The following is a 21,002-nucleotide window of genomic DNA, read 5'->3' on the forward strand; positions in this document are numbered from 1 at the left end:
GAGGATCATTTCTGATCAAGCTCATCCTGTTAGCGCTGAAACTCATCCTATTGAACGCAGAAGCACCTGAGAGCAGCCTGGCGTAAACATATGGGTCCGCTCTCATCTCACCTGCTGATGCAGCCCAACACCTGGTGTTGTCAATGGAAACACCTGCCGACCGACACCCTTTGACCTCCTTGGGGCCGTGATGACTCTCTAACACAATGACCTGCTTTGGCAGCTTTGGGCTGTGTGGTGCAAATCTCTCTGTCTCCCAATCTACTGTACATGCACCCTTTCCTTGTTGCCCATAATGAACGACCCACCATCACCCCCATTGCTTTCTACCCAAAACGCACCGTGCATTATGCCGTCACTTTGCACCTTTTAGCTCTTTAGCTGCGCAGTTAACAGTCACGGCACAGACAGATTGGCGCGTCGCTGCGCTGAGTTGGCAGCTTCGGTCACTCTGCGATCGCTGCCATGCCAGCGCGTCGCGCCGGTGTTGTCGTAAAAGCCGCTATCAACCTGTCCTCTGCCCTCTTCTTCTTGTAGCGTTTTTATTGGCGATCTTGAACGCGCTCCACGAGAAGGAACAATGGACAAACACCACAGAGCGTTCCAAGCCTGCTCCGGCTCTTGGAAGCAGCGGGGATTGTGTAATTTTGTAGCGATGAATTCCCAGACAGGGAAATCTTAATCAACATTCTTGGCAATGATACGGAGAGAGCATTGGCTCAAAGGATGTTTTGTTTATTCTTTTTTTTCTTCCTCTCCCCTCTTCTCACTGTCTCTCTACTTCTGTTGTTTCCCCTTGGTCTTCCTCTGACCTACTCTCCCTTATTCTCTCGGTTTTTTTTTTTTGGACACGTCAATTTGCTGTCGGTCATCGCGGCTGTCCCTCTGGCTGTGCAGATTTGACAGTAATGCAGCGTTTGAGCCTCTTTGCAGGAGAGAGGGTCTCTACAGATTAAACATAGTTCGATTTGCAGATTGAGCTATGGTGTATAGATTTTCACTCTGCTCCACACGCTCCTTGCCAATAGCTCAATTTGTATGTTTTGGCCACCGAAGATCAACATTTAAGGCTGCCATTATCCAGGTCTGCTTCAAATTACAGCCTGGTTGTGCATAATTCTATTACAAGCTCTTAGTTATGTGGCTGCACCGCAATGAAAAAAAGGTGGCAGAGGAAAAAAAACAATCGTGATTGCATCTAATGTACTTTTTTTAACTTGGACGGGCGAAGCGGATTGTTAAGCTATTTGTTTGAATGGCCTGTGTCTTGGTCATTGAAATGCATCAGATATGTTGCTGTGCATGCAAGAGTGGTCATGTGCACCGTGGTGCTTTTTGCACACATACTTGAACCCACGTTTTTTGAGAAGGTTTGTTGCGAGGTATTTTTTTGGCTTCGTTGCATTTCTGTGATGGATGTTTAATACTGATGAAACCTTAACTTACTCCATAAACCACTCTATTGAGAGTGGAGATTGGGGGCTGGTAAAGAATGTACATTATTTTGGCTGGAATTCAAGCCAAGTCACTGAGGTCTCCTTTGCAGTCACCACTGGCCTCCACCCTCCTCCTCCCCCTCCCTTACACACACACACACAGAACCACCACACGACCACCTCAAAGCCCCCCAGAGTCCTCTGACATCTGGAGTTTGAAGGATACCTGCGTCTGTTCCCAACCGCTGTTCCCTGGTGTTGGAGGCCGCGGCGTTCCGAAAATTCCTGAACTCGAGTCCGTCGTCCGTCTGTCAAGCCTGGCTCCTCCTCGTGTTCATGATCACCTCTGGCTCACGCCGCACGCATGTGCCTTTGTTTCGGGGGGGAAAAAAAGAAAAAAACGAGGGAGCCATGACCTGCAGTGACCACGGCGACGTGTGTGGGGTGTCCTCTCGCTCTTGTATTTCGGCGCAGTTGTTTATTTTCGCCGTCCAAGTTCGTGTCTTCGCCGAAGCCAGAGCTGATCTTTGCTAATCCTGATTATCGCATCTGCCCCCCAACAGTCCCCCAGTCCCTCAGCCCCCATGTCCATCTCTTTCTTTGGCCCTCTTTCTCTCTCTGTTTTTTCTGTGTTTCTCCCCCCCTCCTCTCTCTCTCTCTCTCTCTCTCTCTCTCTCTCTCTCTCTCTCTCTCTTTCTCTCTTTGTCTTTCTCTCTCTCTCCTTCCTGGTTCACACTCTGGTGTGTGTGTATATGAACTGTGCGCGGACGGCTTCTACTTGCTGACCGCTGGTGATGGAAAGGAAAGGAATGTGTTGTCCGGCCTTTTCTCACAATGAACGTTGTTTCAGAGTGCAGTCCAAGCAGCAGTGGTGCATGGATTGCCCCCTGCTCTCACAGTTAGGGTGACCCTGGACAGAGGTTTCGATTGCATTTTCATTCATTTTGAACTCAGCATGTTTGTTAGTTCTCACCCAATGTGCTGTTATTAATCTCTCTCTTCCCCCCTTTCTCTCTCTCTCTCTCTCTCTCTCTCTCTCTCTCGCTCTCCCCCGCTCTCCCCCACCCTCTCCTGCTCTCCCTCTGTCTCTCTTTCTTTCTCCCTCTCTCCCATGTCCTCTTTTTCCTACCAGATTAAGAAGTATTTTGAGCTGGAACCACTAGCGCGAGGGAAGAGCTGGGTGTTGGAGGGCAGCACAGTGGACAACATGGACGCCGTGAAAGACAGCTTTCAGCAGCTCATCCTCCTTCTGGAAGACAAGGACCAGGAAACAGGCAGGATATGAGCCCTCCAAAAAAAAACTACAAATCCCAGAAGCCATCACACATGTATACAAAATACATAACTACAGAGGCCAAGCAGGAAACAGTCCCTTTGGACCACCATGTAAAGTATGGAAATGATGAGGTGGCTGAAACACATGAACTGTGAAGAAAATAGACTTTGTATCCATAGAATACCAACTTTAGATGAGTATATGGACACATATCCACACAAGAAGACGGTATCACATTTGTGACCAATGTGTTTTCTCCTCGTCTGAAGTTGTATTGCCTAACTACAGTTAACATTGAACACTTGATTTGCCATTTCTATCATGGAATATGGTTGTACGCATCCTCTTTTAAGACAGGTAGTTGCACATTGCTACTGACTAGTTGATGTTAGCACATTGCTTGGTATGTAGAACAACTGGAAATCATGTAATGTTATTCCCCCATGTTAGTATGTTCCCTATGGCACAGTGTGGGTGAGATGCTGGTTTGTACTTTAAAAAAAAGCCTTAAAGTTTGTACAGATTTAAATGTGTAGATGTGTCCCGCCTTCTAACCTGACTGATAGTAACTGTTTAACTTCATGTTGTGTCACTCCACGTGTGCCCACAGATCACGTTAAGCCAAAAAAAAGTTTGATTCTCATTCATTCTCACAAAGGTAAGATAGCAGGTTTAAAAAAAAAAAAAAAAAAAAAAAACAAGCTGCTGTTCAGTTTTAATATGATCGAATCACAGTAATTGTTTATCATTTGATTCCAGCTCATGGCTTTGCTTTCTGTTATGTTCTTTTTCTTTGAATAGATTCTCAGGATTTTCATAATGAGCCCCCTTATACTTTGAAATCCTCATAGAGCCCTTGTGCTTTTCATATCTGTTGCCATATCACCATGCCACTCGACAAACAACGGTTCGCCTTGCATTCACACTGTAACTACGCCAAAGCAAGCAATCTGTTTGCATATCGTGTAGTTTCGCTTGCGGAAGCAATCAGTTTGCTGTAATCTCTTACGTTTGCACAATCACTAATTAAAACCACAAGCTGTGTATTCCATTGGAACCAACAGGAAGTAGTCATTACTATACAGTATTTTTCACCATAGGGTATATCTACTCTATATATTGGGCATTGCCATCACCTCTGAATGTAAAGAAAAGAGAAAACATTCTCCTCTAAATGTCAAGTTCACCCAAAAGTCTGTCGTGCCTGTTGTTTCTCCCGATCTCTCCTTATCTCTCTGCCCATAGCATCTGTACTCAGTGCCCAAACGAAACATGTGCCACAGATCAAAAGGGGTTCCATACAACACTAGTACCAGGACTGGAGGTGACAGTCTTTTTAGAGACACGCTGGGTTCATTTTACGTGTATTTATATCTATCAAAAATTTTATACCCTCCTAGCCAATTCAGCTGCCTTTTTGTAATAAAAAAAAATATGTTTGTACATTTGTTACAGATAGTCTTGTTGACCGAAAGGGCACGTGCCTGTCTTTGTACTGGAAGAACAATCTGTGTTGTGTGGTTTGTCAAATGTTGACGTTAAGTCGTTCACACATTCAACTGTATATATACTGTATGTAATTTATGCTTAATTTCCACTTGGCAACATGGACAATAAAGGCTGGACGAGCACAAAGGAGTTTGAATTTCATTTGTGGGAGAGTTGTCAGTCAGCTCATTTTTTTCCATATGGGTAGTACAACATTAATGGGTTAAGTTTGACTTATTGAAAAGATCTTAGTGATCAGTAGGCAGATGACTAATCAGATCAGATTTTGACTGACTACAGTGTTTGTCCTGATAGCTCATATGTAAACCCTCTCTCACTGAACTTACTGTGGCTCTTGAGTGATATGCTGCACTGCTTGGCAACAGCAGACACCGCAGCTAAGATCGGAACTGTTTTCTATATAGCCTTACCAACCCCACTCACTTGTGCCATATTGCTTAATTCAACCGAGCATATTCACAAAGCAAAACTGTCACTTTGTGTAAAATGGTGTGGCACATGAATGGGACTGATAATATTCTCCAAAAGCTTTTGACATTTTCATCTTTCAAAAATGCACTGTTTTGCATATTCTCCAAATATCCAATTAGGGAAGCTTCGGCATAATGTCTACCTCATCTGACATTTGGAGAGCCGCGTATTTATTTATTTACTTGATCATTTCTTTGTTTATTTACGCACTCTGTTAGACTCCCTGGACTCTCTTGAACCCCCCTGCTTTTGGCGCACAGGCGACCCTCACTACAGAGCCCTGTGGGCCATTGCGACGGTCAGCGAGTTTCCCCAACAACCGATGAGTCATCCTCCTACTCTGTCGGAGGCGTTTACTCGGTCACACACACACACACACACACACACACACACACACACACACACACACACAAACAGAGCTGGGGCTTCCTGCATGACGGCCCTTGTGGGGTGAATCTCAGCTGAGTTCACCCGTGTGATGTTGCATGCTGTAAATACTCTAAAGAAGTGGAGAGTGTAATTTAAGGACAGTGGAGGAGTCACTAAATTCAGTGGGTGACAACATTTCCTCTCTGTGCTATATAGTCTAATCTAATTTACACCTTTAATCTATGGTGGATATTTAGTCTATTACAGCTAGTACGACTTCACACTACTGTATGGCTGTAATGCTTTCCTGGCTTTTCTCAGAGTTCCAGATAGTGTGACTGAAGGTATTACTCAACTTTGGTGTGAGACACATGCTTCAAAATGATGTCCAGCGTATACCTCGAAAATGATGTCCGGCATATCACTTAAAAATGATGTCTGGCACATCACATCAAAATGGACAAAAGTAGATCTTTGTTACAAGACCTGTAGCCCTTGTTCAAAATCGGGAAAAAATGTGTGTGTGAAAAGCCTTTCGGAGTTCAAGGCATCAGAAGTGTACTTTAAACACTTATACAGCTTGTTTCAAGCACATTTCGTAATTCAAGTGCTTTGCATGGAACATTTAGGAGCATAAAAGATATTTATAAGACCCTTATTGAACAGGAGGGCCATCTAGACCACCCATATAGAATCAGCCAACTGCAGACACCCCAGAGGGTGGCACCGCCACTTGAGCTTTTAATAGTTAATGACTCAGGGTTTTTTTTTTCTCCCAATAGTTACTATAGACAGACTGCAATTTTTGGAAGGCGCAGAAACTTTCTCCACAGACACAAAGAGTCAATGAGATGAGATGAAATGAAATGAAATGAAATGGGGAACAAAAAAATGTCTCCCAACTATCTGATATTGTGTCTGGTTGAGGACATTTGTATTTTTAAAGGAACTTAAGACTTTCTCCGATTGCTCAGCCATCTCCCCGCTATCCTCCCAGACAAATATTAGTATGCAGACAGATGAACAGCCCGGATTAATCTTTAAACTTTAACCATGTCTGAACAACTTCACAAAGCCGTCTGCAAGACAGAAACTTTAAATCTGTTCCCCTTTCATCCAGTGTCAGTCTGGTGGGGAGCATTATGCTAATCTGCTTTAAAAAAGTCAATTCTCCTTCCATTCCATTACACCTGGATAGAGGGGGGGGAAGCCGTTACCTCTCAAAAGTGTAGGTGAGAAAATTATCACTTTTTTTATGGCAATTCTCAACTATTTCTTTTGTCACCAGGGTATATTAATCACTGTTTCACTAACCACTCTTTTCAGTTTTGATTTTTAAAAAGAAACATTTTCATGTTTGTTTTTATTATTGCAATAGTGGTAAGAACCCTGGCGGCCCATGCTAATATTATACATATTGATATGGCAGGTGAACTTTACACGTTTATAAATGGCTTATTATGTTTAAGGTGCTCAAGGATTAAGTCTACTACAATGTGTGAACACTGTCATTCTTGACATTTAGCTCGTTAACATAGCTAAAATACATGCCATAAAGATAGAAAACAGGATTTACCAATAAACTCTAGAGATCATTTTATTTGAGTTTTGACCTGCCTAGTTTCATGTATGCAGATCTTACACTGAACACCAAAGCCGACAGCCTACACCATTGCATATTTTCTTTTTACATTCATGAATTGATTTGAAAGGCCAGTCATATGAGCAACACAGATATCACCGCATATTTAAAGATAGACAGCTTTATGTGTTTTTCACATTTATAACATTAAAACGTTCTTTATATGAACCAGTAAATGTTTCCCTTTTGTATTGTATGTGTCTTTATGAACCATACACAGTGTGGGACCCTAAATCATGTTACTTTTAAAGGGCCTACCACACAGGGAACAAAATGTTCATTCCTCTCATGTTCGTGAAGGTCATTCATTTTGGTGGCCCCATCAAAGTGGGGTGTAACGAGGAATGCATGCTCATTTGTGGGGCGCACTGTGCAGACTTTTGTCCGTGGAGCACACTTTCCCATAGGCCTCCATTGTCTTGCATAAATATGTTTTCGTTAACGAAAGAAATGCCAACAATTTGCCGCCATGATATACGGCGTGTCTCTGTCATGGCGTTTCAAAGCCAACAGGCGGTGTGCTCTCTTGCCAATTACGGGAGAGAGGTTACTTTCTCCCTCACTGCACTCCGAGTGCATTTTCTAAGAACGTTGTAACATGTTCCATTAGCAGTGCTTAATGGATTGCGAACCTCGCCGAATCCTTTGACTGGGATTGTAGGTCCCACGCCACAGTTGTAATACCTATAAATTAGACAGAGGCCGTGAACTTGCCTGACCTCAGATCCTATAGGCAACGGGATTCAGCTCCCCACAAACTCCCCCATGGCCACCCCCTGCCCTTACCATGTTTGGCCTTAATGCATTCTAGTTGTTAAAATTACCAAACACACAGACTATGATTTATTCTTTTTATGAACTACTAACAACTAACAAAACTAGTCAATCTGCTTGCCCACATTCTATATGTGCTTACGCTGCATGTCGACAGCCACATAGAGGGGAGATGGACTGGTTTTTGATCACAGCGATAGCAGCCGAGAACATTTCAATACAAACCCCGAAGTCCAGTCTATTTTGAGCCGTGTCTGCTGCACACTGTGAGTGAACAGACCTCGGCTGACCGGCCCGGCACTGTCTCATAGCCATTGACTGGCTCACACGTTCCTATCGAACTCCTGGGAGAGTCCCAGCAGGGGGTTGCTGGTCAACTGTCTGCCTGGGATGTGCCGAGACACACGCACACACACACACACACACACACAGACACACACACACACACACACCATGCCCTTATACCACCAGGAACAACCAGTGGGGATAGGCAATCCTTTCTGCCCTGTCTGCTGGGAGTTTGGTGGAAGAGAAAGGGGGATGGGGTGAGGGAGGGAGGGGTGGGTAAAAGGAAACTGTCATTTGCACAAATAAGAAGACGACCAAAAGGGGGGGAAAAAAGAAATGCTTGTTTGCTTTTGCCTGCCAACTTTGGATGAGTTCTTTACACCTCAGACTGTGGAGACTGTTTATTTAGGAACGCCTCTTTCAATACCTTGTGGTTTCTGTGAGGCTGTTATAATAACGCGCCCTCCACACACACACACACACACACACACACACACACACACACACACACTATTCTCTGAGGAAAAAGAAAGTAGTTAGAAAAGATGGTGTCCTTGTTTGAACTCATATGAATTGATATTACCATCTCCCCTCCCTTTCTGAGACAAGACAAGTGACTAGACTTTGGGCACCCTCCCTAACTTTCAAGGACAATAGCGTTGTCCCGGAGGGCATGGCAAGAAGAAACACACACACTCACACACACACACACACACACACACACACACACACACACACACATACATACACATACACACACACAAAACCTCTCTGTAAGATCACGTCAGCTTTTCTTTTAACATCGTTATGGAGGCAGAGTTTTTTTTTCTCTCTTTGCCTTTTCCAAAACAGACGCAGACACGCTCTGTCCCACAGCATGGTCTGATGGCAATCTCGCCGGCTGTAGTAATGCGAAATGTGATTAGATCCGCACTCCGTCTCCTGAGCCATCGCAGATGCCGCCTGGCAGGGTAGCGGGCAGCCCTGATACCTCCATCCACAGTCCACCCACCCCCTACCCCCACCCCACCCCACCCTCCTTTTTTAACACGGAGATATCAGTACAGACAGAGCCAGCCAAACCTAACACTGCTGAGTCAGCTCTTCTCTCTGTGAGAGAGAGAGAGAGAGAGAGAGAGAGAGGGAGAGAGACATGTGCTCTGCCATGGAGCAGCATGGCAGACGTCTGTACCAGTCATTTTTGAAGGCACTGACTCCAACACAGAACGGGAGATTATGATAAGCCCATCTGAAACACTGGGCTGACCTCTTTGGATGTCACAGGGGGGAAATGTGGCGTTACCGAGTCGACTGCTAATGAAGCAGTTAAAACTCCCACACGGCCCGATTAAACGCAGACCTCCAAGAATTCCCTGATTAATTGTAACCATCCAGCCAGGACAGGGGGAACGAAATAGGACAGTGTTTGTCTTCCTCGCCAATTACCTCTGTCTGTGCAACTTCCTGGCAAAAATTAGTCTCCCCCACCTCCTCATGTCTTACTTACCAGCCAGACAAGTAACCTATGTTGGGCAGGCCTACTGTAAAGGACAACTGCTGGTTGTTACTGTTAGCAACTGCTTTGGCCACTCTCTCAGGTAACCCATTTCTCACGAGCATGGGATAATGCCTTGCCCATAGCCTCTGGGGAGTGCTTTAGGTTTAATCCTCAAGGTCAAGGCTAATTAAGTTAGCTAAGTTAGTGCTACACCAGTGTAAACACGCCCTGGCTTCTTTTAAAAGAATCTAATACATGGCATTACGCTGTGAGCTAGATAAAATCAGAAAAAGCCAAAGTGAAAATGTCATGGAATACATTTTTTTTTATTACTGTATGACTATTTTTTTGCTTTACAAAAAGCATCATAACCATTTATATACATTAGACATTTACATTAAAAATACAAAACTATAAATTTATAACTGATCTATAACATTAAAAAATACATAAAGAGAAAAAATATATATTAATGAGAAAAAAATATATAATGCAAAGATTGATATTGAGTTAACATCTGTACATCATGATAAACCAACTTTGTCCTGTTGCTGTACATGGAACAGAACATTGACTGCATAAGTATTGGCATAAATGGTGTTCAAGCTTTATCAATGGCACATTTTAGACAACCAAAGTGTGGAGCAGACAAAAGAAAATGTTCAACAATTTAATGTAGAAAAGAAGACAAATCTATTGTAGTGTCAAAATATCACCCACTTATGCAAAATGAGATGCTTCAAAAAAGAAGACAAAAGATGCATCAGAAAAAAACATGAACAAAGCCCCTTTGGTCAGCTTTGATTTGTAAACAAAAACAGATCCATTTCTCACACTAGCCATACATTTATTAGTGAGCATCAGATTTTCCATTAAATAAACCACATGCAGGTTAACGTTGTATTCCACTTACAAAGACTGGAGATAAAAATGACCAACACAAGAGCATACAATATTTGTACAGATCACCAAATAGGCAATATACAGCTTACCAAAGACTTCTAACATTCACTGGGTAGCATTGCACCTCATAATAAATAAAATTTCTCTAGAGGGTAATATACAAATTGTGAGATATAGGTATACAGTCGGTCAGCCACTGCAGATGTATAAATAGGAAGAGAAAAAAAACAAAAACAAATGTGTATTATAAATAGACATCCAGAACACACAATGAGACATAACCGTGTCTGTTTCCTTCCACGTAAAATAAATAAGCACACGCAGTATATACAGTTATAAACACGACTCTGTAGGCCAGACTCGAGTGTCCCATTATCGATGTTGGACTATCCGGTCACAAGGGGAGACACTGTAAGTATAATCCATGTAGTCCTGGTCCTCATCTTCCACATCCTCCTCCGACTCTTCAGAGATGGCTACATGAAGGAATATATTTATATATATATATATATATATATATGTGTGTGTGTGTGTGTGTGTGTGTGTATATATGCAAAAAACGTATGCATGTACACAGAGAGCTGTTGCATCATCAGCAGTCTCACTGTTCTGAAAAAAGAGGCAATGGCTGCCGTGGCCTCTTTTTCTCTCCTCTCTCTCTCTCTCTCTCTCTCTTCCTCTCTCTCTCTCTCTTGCTCTCTGCGCTCAGTTGGCTGGCTGTGTTCTGCTGCCGCCGCCGTCACTGCTGCTGCTGCTGCTGCTGCTCGGCTCGGCTCGGCTCGGCTCGTTCCACTGGCGGACAGCGGCGAGTGAGATTACGCAATGTGATTTCGCACAAGGGCCCCGCAGGATGGAGCAGCACTGGAGCGGGTGGGAGGGTTGGCAATGGAGGGGGGAGGGGGGTGGGGGTGAGGTGGGGGGACCGTGTGAGGGTCTGTAGGTTCAGTGGCCTATAAGCCTAGAAACAGAGAGAGAGAGAGAGACAGAGAGAGAGAGAGAGACAGAGAGATACAGAGAGAGAGAGAGAGGCTCTCATTTTTGGCTCTGTTAAGTCCAGCTGGTTCCCCATGGACCTGGGGGCCTGCAGGTATCTGTTTTTCATTTTCATTTTTCATTGTTGCTTTTTTTTTTTCTTTTGCATTTTCGTTTTAAGGCAGCCAATTTCGCCAGCAGAATGTTTTGTTTAACTTGAAACAATAAAAAACGAAAGCAGAAACACACACACACACACACACACACACACACACATAAGCATTCCCTTATAAACTTCAGTTCACAAACTACACTACTGACACAGAAACTGGTCTCAACTGGTCAGAAAATGGATGCCTTTAAATGAGGGCATAGAAGAGGATTTGTCCATAAACTCCTGGAGGGCATCACTTACATGTCATTACAGTAGTAATATAACCATTCAAGGGTTGTGGTGTTGCACATAATCTACTTTATGTGCTAAGATCTCTATATTTGGATTCTGGTACACTATCACTGACATCATACAATATGCTCTCACACACACACACACACACACACACACACACACACACACACAGAGAGAGACAGACAGACATAACATCATCCATATTTCAGGCATAAAAATGCAGCAAGTTTCATAGAGTGATAAAGACTTAATGTCCCTATTTACATCAGGAAGACTGTGACACTTTTCCACTTTTCCTTGAAAGCACCGTATAAAATCTTAGTTTCCATTTTGGAAGACCGAAAACTATTCCAGATTTTGTGTCACTCCGGAGACTTCTGTGTACATATGCCCAGAACAGAGCCTTCGGTAATGACGGATCCAAAGTGATTTAGAGCTACCCATTGAAAACTCCACATAACTCAGAGACACAAATATTGACACTACAAACGAAGTAGAAACATCTCACTTTTTTGTGCTCCGACTCCTCTCCAAAATCAATGTATCAGACTAATATGTGATAGATTTATTGTCCTGTTTTGCTGAATAGTGATGAAAAATGAAAGTCACAGCGCACAGAGGGCACAAACGAGCACAGCTGTTTTCCAAAAAGTCCATTTCCTTCTAGTGCCCTGTGGTCTACACCAGGGAGTTGGTGTTTTTGAAGGGGCTGGAGCAGGGGAGGGGGTGGCGTGAGGGTGAGGGGCTGGAGAGAGGTAGGAGGGGTGGGTAAGAAGAGTGGGGGCTGCTGGGCCGGAAAGGGAGGGGGGGGGCTGTTTTCATTTGAGGTGCTGTTTGTTTGTAATCCCAATTTGACTTTTTTTGTTGTGTGTTTTGCTCTGGTCTGGTCTGTTTCTGTTCTGTTTGGTTTTAGTTGTTTCTGTCGGGCTTTTTTTTTTGTTTGTTTGTTTGTTTGGTTTTTGTTAGGCTCCGTTACTTACAGTTGCAGGACCCGGAGTGTTTGACCTCCAGGACCAGGCCTTTCTCGCAGGCGGCCTGCTTCATGGCGCACTCGCTGGTGTAGGTGGTGTTGTCGCTGGCGCACACGCTCTCCCCGGCGCCCCCCTCGGGACAGGCCTCCTCGCACGCGGCACAGCGACCCCGGCCCGTGCGCCCGTCCCACAGGCACTTCCTCCCGCTGCGACAGGGGATGTCCTCGCACGACCGGGCATCTTAGAAGGGGGACAGAACAACACAGTTAACAACTGACTGTACGCCTACTAATGGTTCCTGATTTGAATTGTGTGTGCGTTGGAACTAGAACCGCTCATCTTAGAGGGGGACAGAACAACACAGTTAACAACTGACTGTACGCCTGCTAATGGTTCCTGATTTGAATTGTGTGTGCGTTGGAACTAGAACCGTGCATCTTAGAAGGGGACAGAACAACACAGTTAACAACTGACTGTACGCCTACTAATGGTTCCTCATTTGAATTGTGTGCGCAATGTTTTTTCTGTGCATATAAAGTGGCTGTAAGAGTATCGGAGGTGAACTGCAGCCAGCATTCAACCCTCCTCCATTCATTCCGAACTCATGAAAGGGTGTTTATCGTGCTTGCGAAACACTATTGCACTGCTGAGAGGGGGTGCTAATCTAACACCCTATCTAGTGCGTCTTTTGAGTTCCCTCCGTGGTACAGCAATGTGAATTAATACCAGACCTAAAACACATGTTTAATTTGAAACAGAGTTCAATGGCGGGGACGCACAGCTTGGGGTGATCAGATGCTAAGAAACGACTACGCGTAGGGCGGCCAAGAGCAATACTTCAGACGATTTGAAGTTTTAAATGGGGTCGGATAGGATCTACCCGCGGCTCTCACACACACCTATGCATTTGCCTTCGTATGCAACTCCAATGGATCTTCCCAGAATGCACGTGGCTCTCCTGAGGTGACACGCACTGGCATAAACAATCCCGTCGTTCCCGCAGAGGTACTGCTCCGGTAGTGAAGCCTCGGGGCACAGGCGATTGCACGTCACGCAGAAGGCACTGTTAGTCTGGTCCACCACACACGTCGAGGTTCCTGGACACTGAACATCATGGCACGTTTCTGTGAAGACATGTATTTGACATGTACCAATATCATCAAAGCTGAAACACTGACTCATTTATTCCGGCAGGTTCCTGTGGAGGACATGAAAGAACAAGGCCTTCTGAGATGGGCACTTACTTCGGCACTTGCCCTGGTACTGGGCAGTCAGGTCCGGGTGTCGTTTGCAGCGAGCCCGGAGGAGGGCGCACTCGGTGCGATATGTCTTGCCGTCTGACCCACACACGGGGCCTTTCCAGGTGAGGTTGGAGCAGTCGGGGGCACAGATGCAGCGCGGCTTGTCCCTCTTGTTCATCTTGCACCTCTTTCCCGCACCGCAGTCTACGTTGTCACATGTCTCTAAATCAATCAGAGAAAATTGAGCCACCGGTCAGCCCACTAGTGAGGTCACTGAGGTCATATTTGCACATGGGTGCCAGCCCAAGAAATGTGTTAATATTATTCTATTGATGACTATTCTTATTAATAATAATAACTATGTTATAATCGCAAAGGTTAAGTATTACGTCACCTTATAATATTTTTACGCACTTCATATTTTAAATACCTTTGCATGGAATGCAATTCGGGGCTCCGCCATTGAAGATCAGCCACCGGAAGAGAGTATTGTTAGGCACATCCTCCTCAGTCCACGCGGTGCCTAATCGGCCACCCCTGCAGCACTCTTCCCGACTCATCCCAGACATATAGAGGACCTGGCACCTTCCATTCTTCCCTTGCTGAAGCCAGCAATTGCCAGCTGTAAAAAAAAGTATCCTATATTTCACTGGGAAACAAGCCTGAACATCGCATCATCCCAATCGTATTATTTTCTCATTTTCTCACTAATTCGGTTAACAGTCATAGTCACCCTATGGAATGAGAGTGGGCTGTTTGCGCATGACATGCAAATACATAAGCTACATAAAGCACTTGCAAAACTTCTCCATACTACTCAGCATTCCAAAGTATGCTACTCCTCACTCGCACAATAGTTCCGAGAGGGGGGAAAAGACTGTTGTCTCAGTGTTACCGCACGGTTTTCAAAATTGAAATTATATGACACAAATGTTTTTAAAGTAACTTTTAGTATGAATCACTCCAAATTCAGCACGCGCCAGACTTTGACATAAATTAAAACTGCCACTTTATACATACCTGTCTAAATAATAATAATGGTGAAAAAACTACTTTAGACATGATCTGATTCTAGTTCCAAACAGATGGCGTTGGGTAGAAGCGCCTGTAGCGTACCCATGTAATCAGCAAACTCTTCACGTTATATGCCACAACATAACTGCATGCACATGCAACTGTATTCACATTTTTGCGCTCTTAATAACTGTATTTGTTCTGCCCAACAAACTGCCAGAGGTGATGCGCTAATACAAACTTTAAGTTTAAGACTGTGCCATTATATGCATGAAGGACTGCAATTACAGTAAAAAAAAAAAAAATTCCATTTCATTAGTCGAATTAAGACATATGCGTAGTCAGAAGCAACTGCACTGTACCTTGCACTTTGTGTTCATCCATAAAATGAGCGAACCATAAGAAAAGCGCGATGACGCTTTGGCGAAGCTGCAGTGACCGTAGCATCCTAGGCAAATTGGGACGAGTGAGCGACTAAGATAGCCAGCTGAGTTTTCTGCTGACGATGTCCCGCACTCAATGACTGTCATTCAGCCGGATTCTGACTCGCTTTTAAATCTATATGAGGGTCTCTTGCCGAATGTCTGAGGTGGGCGGTCTTCAAAGTTGTGGGGGGTGGAGAAAGTATTATAAAAGTTCCCCTCACCAAAAAAATATCAGGTGACTTTATGGAGCTAGCGACTCTCCTGACGAACAGAAGTGTTTGGCGACAGTGGTGGCGCGCTACCGACAGTTTTTTTCCCTTCTTGATAGCAGACATACCTTTTTAGTCCGACAGATTGCAATTGACTAAATTAATTTGCATCTCTGCTGTGGTTAGGCTATTTGGTGTGCATTAGATGGGGGCAGTTAGTCTGCGGGAACAGTTGATGATAACCACTCAAATTCAGAGATTTAGACCTCCTGAATTTTGATAAGCCTACTTTTTAATCCACACAATGATATGCTAGTGGGTCGTTAAAAATGGCATACATTGTATGTCATTTAGGCTAATGTAATATGGAGAAAGGTCCATGTCTCCACCCAAATGAATGGACATTCATCTTAAAAGGTGGACCATTACAGTGAATTCTTACTGATAATAATAGACATGGGGATATGTAGTTCTAATAATAGATCTCGTAGAGACAGTTGTTTGGTCCTCCCCCGGGTCAAACTTGTAAAGATAGCCTTACAAATCCTGTTTTCGAAAGAGGCTGCGGACTCGTCAAGCGTATAACATTACAGTGAATGTAGAGCAAGATACCGAAATCCTCTCTCTTCCCACACTCGACAATTGACCACTGTGCATCATGGTCCTCAGGTAGTAGACACGAGCCAGGGTAATGCGCAGGTAGACGATGATATCAGAACCATGCCACAAAGAAAATCAAAGGCGTTGCAACGACCCCTCTGCCGGTAGACAGAGAGAACTACAATGTCTGTGCCCTGTCTCCGTACTGAAGTTGCAGAGCGTCGGCTAAGGACTTTCCCGGCCGTCATCATCTTGATTTGGTGTTTATTTGTTTATTGACTTGCCTAGAGGGCAACACGGGTCCTATATCCCTGCTGTCCTTCTGTTTCAGGAATGACGTAATGATTTATAGACTAGGCCTACCACTACAAAAAATGAACTGTAATGTCAACCTACGACATGGGTGATAACTGATAAGTCAACATATGTGTCGCTTTACTGAAGTAACAGTGAACGTAAGATTACTCAAGGTCTTGATGGACAACACAGTCGCAAAATATATATATAAATATGACAACCTCTTCTGAGTTGGAGACACCTGCTGGCACGAGCTCACAGAAGTGAGAGCCGTACAGTTGCAGTTTACAGTTTCAACTGCTTACACTAAATATTTATGTTCTCACACAATTTTTGTCTTTTGATGTCCATGTCTTTTGAACATCATAACTCCACACCAAATATGCAAAACCATACATTAAATATTAGTCTTTGACTCAGTTTTCAATTTCCTAAAACATATAGCAAAACACCATAAGTAACTTGATTGGTTTTTCCAAAGACAACCCATCAAAATGACACCACTTATTCGCCACTTATTGACTCTCAGTCCTCAATGTACAAACACTCATTACTTTACTGAACACCATCCGATCATTGCCATAGTATAGACCTAGGCTATGAATAAATATACTGTATGCACTGTAAAAAATAAAAGCTTGTGACAACGTAAAATTCAATGGCAACCTTCTGCATTCAAAATTTCATGTTTTCCCAACAAAGCTTTTTGCGTTTTCCCAACTACAAAAATGCTGTTGTCTTTACGAACAATTGTTTGTTCTGCCAGTGGGCACAACTTAAAATTCATCATTCTGCCAACGTAAGTTTGTTTGTTGAGTTAACAATGATGTGATTATCCCAACTACAAAAATACTGTTGTCCTTACAAATAGTTTTTAGTTCAACATAGTCCAAAATGTTAGCTAGAAATATGATGATTTCTTTGTTGACTGAACCCATTTTTTACTGCATTATACAGTATAAGGTATTAACAAAGCAAATCCACATACACAAATGTACACTTAGACAATTTATTTTCAAATTATCAAGACAGAATATTAAAAGAAGAAAATGACAGAAAAGAGGCCTCTTTTCAGAATGATTTTCTTGGTCTTGACCAGTATTTAAATGTACAGGTCTTCAAAGAACAAAGAACATTCTGCAGTAACATTTTTTGTTCTAGCAAATATTCCATGTCAAATTTCACATTGTAAGCCTACAGTATATATAGGTTTTACTAAGAGAACAATATAAATGGGTGTGGCATTTCACAAATACTAGCCTCCCAGCTGAAACAAAGACTTGAGAATTTAAGGGAATGTTAAAATGTTTGACGTTGCAGAAACATTGCTTGAACACCCGTTATGTAGAAAACAATGTTTGTAACATTCTACAAACTTTTCAGTTACTAGCCAGCAATTAGTCAGAGATGACTATGAGCATTACTTTTTTTTTTTTTTGCAATGTTAGGCAAGACCAAGCTTTTTCTTTAGGGATCACACACGGTTAGAGCATTTTGGGTCAATGTCCATGAAAACCTTCTGAAGTGTTTCAAAGGTGTACTTAAGGTGCTTAGGATAAGAAATGTTGAGTGCATAAAGGAGGCCAAGAAGGTAGGCCAAGGCAGTGGGAGTATCCGGAAGGTCCTCTACTACTATTGATTCCTCCAAGATGACTGCGATGTTTTGAATCTTGGGAGATGAGGCTTCAGCCACACAGTCCTCAAGGACATACAGAATTCCCACAGTGACTCCCTTGGCAGCCACGTCATCTGAATCAGTTTCCTGTTTGAGGACATAAAGAAATTTTCAATTCAAACTCCCATCACACAAACTACATGCTCTTGCATGTTAAATGTTCTTAGGCATGAGTTAGGCATCCCCTCTACATCTCAAACTGGGACACACACACACACACACACACACACACACACACACACACACACACACAGACACACAGACAGACAGACAGACAGACAGACAGACAGACAGACAGACAGACAGACAGACAGACAGACACACCAGGCAATTAACTTTCCATCCCTCTCTCAAGCAGTCCAAGGGTAAAACACAAATAAACTTTACAGGTAGATCTAAAAAAAAAAAAATGTATTGTGGAGAAGTTTGTTCATTTCAGTAATTCGATGCAAAACATGAAACGCGTATGTTATACAGATTCATTACACATTACATGAAGTATTTCTAGCTATTGTTTGTGTTAATTTGAATGATTATGGCTTACAGCTAAATAAAACCCCAAATTCAGTATCAAACAAAGTTAAACCAATACAAAACTGGATTTTTAATATAGAAATGTTTGCCATCTGAAAAATAATATTCACACATACAGTATATGCCCACAGTACAAGTCTGGCCTCTTTTTGCATGGATTACTTCATCAATGTGGCGTCGCATTGAGTCAACCCACCTGTAGCACTACTGAGGTGTTATGGAAGTCCAGGTTGCCTTGATGGAGGCTTTCAGCTTGTCTGCATTGTTGGGTCTCATGTCTCATCTTCCTCTTGAGAATACCCTATAGGTTCCCTATGTTGTTCAAATCTGGTAAGTTTGCTGGCCAGTCAAGCACTGTAATTCCCATATTACCAATACCTAAGTTTAATGATCATGGAATTACTGTGCTTCATTGGCCTGCAAACTCGCCTGACCTGAAACCCATAGAGAATCTATGTGGTGCAGTATTGTCAAAAGGAAGATCAGAGGTACGAGATACAACAATGCAGATGTGCTGAAAGCTGCTTTTAAAGGAACCATAACACCTCTGCAGTGCCACACGCGGATTGGCTCCATGCCACACCACACTGATGCAGTGTTTCATGCAAAAGGACGGCAAACTAAGTATTTAGGGCATATACTGTACCTGAACATGTTTTTCAGAAGGCTGACATTTCTATATTAAAAGCTATTGGTTGTAGGTGATATTCTGATTTGTGAGACACTGAGTTTGGGGTTTTCTTAAGCTGTAAGCAGCCATCATAATTAACACAAATAATGGCTAGAAATATTTCACTTAACGTCTAATGAATCTATATAATATACAGTACAAGTTTCATGTTTTACATTGAATTACTGAAATGAACACATTTTTCCACAATATTAAATTTTAGCATCTCTATGCTTGTAAAATTGAAGTTCTATTAATGACCATTAATACTTACAAGACACTGTTTGAAAAGTTGATTGGGATCTTCACGTAGGAACACAGGAAGTCCTTTCATGGCTGCTTCCTTGCGGTGTCTTACAATGTTGGTAGTCTCAAACAAAAAAATAGAAAGAGTTCTAATAATAGCAAGACGAGTAATTCAACCCATTCAATTTCATCACACTAGGTGAAAGTATAGTTTGGTAGTGTAGTGTACTGTGCACACACCTCATCATCAAGCCTTCTCAGTATCTCATTCAGATCCTTGCCAAACTCTGTTTTTCGGGCACGGTACAATCTCAGCAGGAGGGGGGCATATTTTTCAACTGCAGCTCTGAATGTTCCAACTAAGTTTTTATTTGTAATACGGAAAAACTCCTCACCAATCTGTTAAATGCAGGAAAAAACAAACATGTACAGAGGAATAGTCGAAAATGTGTAATGCTGACCTGTGACCTGTGTTTAGAAGTATTTACAGCCATTCCTACCTGGTCTTTAAAGAACAAAGCTGGCCATCTATCTTTCAAATCTTGCACCATGGGCTGTTTGTCGACAACCTCCTTTCGCCTCAGTGAGAAGGTCAAATCCATTTTCTCTTTGATGAGAGACTCATCTAATCTTGCCTTCTTGGATGCCTCCACTAGAAGCAGTCTCTGTTCCTCCAGTGAGGCTTCATCTTGGTCATTTGGGTGGTCTGGTGAAGGGTTGGTAGAAGGGCTAGGTGAACAGCCAGGCGAAAAGTCAGGTGAAGGCCGCCCTGGAGAACCTAAACTTGCCGTATCCAGAGACGATATAGATCCAAGAGACTGAGTGTCACACAGTTCACTTACAGTGACAGGCATTTTCCACTTTATGTGCAAGATTGCACGACCCTTTGGTAGTTCAGCTATATCTGATAAATCACACAGCGCATTGTCAAAGTCCGAGTCCTCAAATTGTAACGAAAAGTCTCCTTGCAGCTGAAGTTTTTCTCGTAAGAAGTCAATCAGTGCATCTGCAGACTGTGGCTCTTCGGTAAGTTTGACACGCCGCGCCTCGTTAGCAGATACAATGACACGAAGTAGCAGTGCCTGCAGAAAAGAGTTGTGCTGGTTAGTAAAGAAAATGATCATGACATATTTAAAGGAACACTTAACCGTTTTTTTCATATTAGACTATGTTATTCCCTCAACTAAGACGAGTTGATACATACTGTACCTCTCACGTTTCAATGCGTGCACTCACTGGCTCTGGCGCACGGCGCTACTCTGATAGCACTTAGCTAGCCCAGTTCATTGATTAGGATCCTAACAGAGATGTAGTTAGAAGCGACCAAACACCTCCATGTTTTCCCTATTAAAATACAGCTGCACGAGTAGTCACACGACCAAGTATGGTGAGACAAAATAAAACGTGGTGCATTTCTAAGCAGGTAAGAGGGATAACTATATTGTGTGGCAGAATAACAATTGGGAGCACTTCGACTCATCTCTTCATCTCTGTTTGGATCCTAATGAATGAATTGGGCTAGCTAAGTGCTATCAAAGTAGCGCCGCCCGCCAGAGTCAGTGAGTGCATGCAT

General features: G+C 43.1%; 3 protein-coding genes across 7 annotated transcripts in view; 1 reads left to right on the top strand and 2 right to left on the bottom strand.

The window, feature by feature from the left end:
- Positions 1–4,341, top strand: part of arl15b (ADP-ribosylation factor-like 15b) — a 40,880-nt gene extending 36,539 nt beyond the window's left edge. For all 4 annotated transcript variants that reach the window (XM_062554479.1, XM_062554480.1, XM_062554478.1 and 1 more), the window contains one exon: positions 2,569–4,341. In XM_062554479.1, coding sequence (XP_062410463.1) covers positions 2,569–2,721 — 153 coding nt within the window. In that variant the 3' untranslated portion in view covers positions 2,722–4,341. The remainder of the gene's footprint in view (positions 1–2,568) is intronic.
- Positions 4,342–9,573: 5,232 nt separating this feature from the next.
- On the bottom strand, positions 9,574–15,279 carry fstb (follistatin b). Of its 2 annotated transcripts, XM_062554987.1 has the most exons (6): positions 15,136–15,279; positions 14,190–14,381; positions 13,763–13,981; positions 13,418–13,642; positions 12,528–12,758; positions 9,574–11,124 (listed from the first exon to the last, which is right to left on the bottom strand). In XM_062554987.1, the coding sequence occupies exons 1-6, from the start codon at positions 15,218–15,220 to the stop codon at positions 11,117–11,119; spliced, it is 960 nt and encodes a 319-aa protein (XP_062410971.1). In that variant the 5' UTR covers positions 15,221–15,279; the 3' UTR covers positions 9,574–11,116. The 2 variants fall into 2 exon arrangements, with proteins under 2 accessions (XP_062410971.1, XP_062410972.1); XM_062554988.1 differs by lacking the exon at positions 9,574–11,124 and having other exon boundaries at positions 12,520–12,758.
- A 2,020-nt stretch (positions 15,280–17,299) lies between these two features.
- On the bottom strand, positions 17,300–20,406 carry LOC134101179 (uncharacterized). Its single transcript, XM_062554777.1, has 4 exons — positions 19,930–20,406; positions 19,670–19,828; positions 19,458–19,553; positions 17,300–18,066 (listed from the first exon to the last, which is right to left on the bottom strand). Exons 1-4 carry the CDS (start codon positions 20,281–20,283, stop codon positions 17,779–17,781), a joined length of 897 nt encoding a protein of 298 aa, XP_062410761.1. The 5' UTR covers positions 20,284–20,406; the 3' UTR covers positions 17,300–17,778.
- Positions 20,407–21,002: the final 596 nt, after the last annotated feature.

Source organism: Sardina pilchardus, chromosome 14 (assembly GCF_963854185.1).
Source record: "Sardina pilchardus chromosome 14, fSarPil1.1, whole genome shotgun sequence".
NCBI lineage: Eukaryota > Metazoa > Chordata > Actinopteri > Clupeiformes > Clupeidae > Sardina > Sardina pilchardus.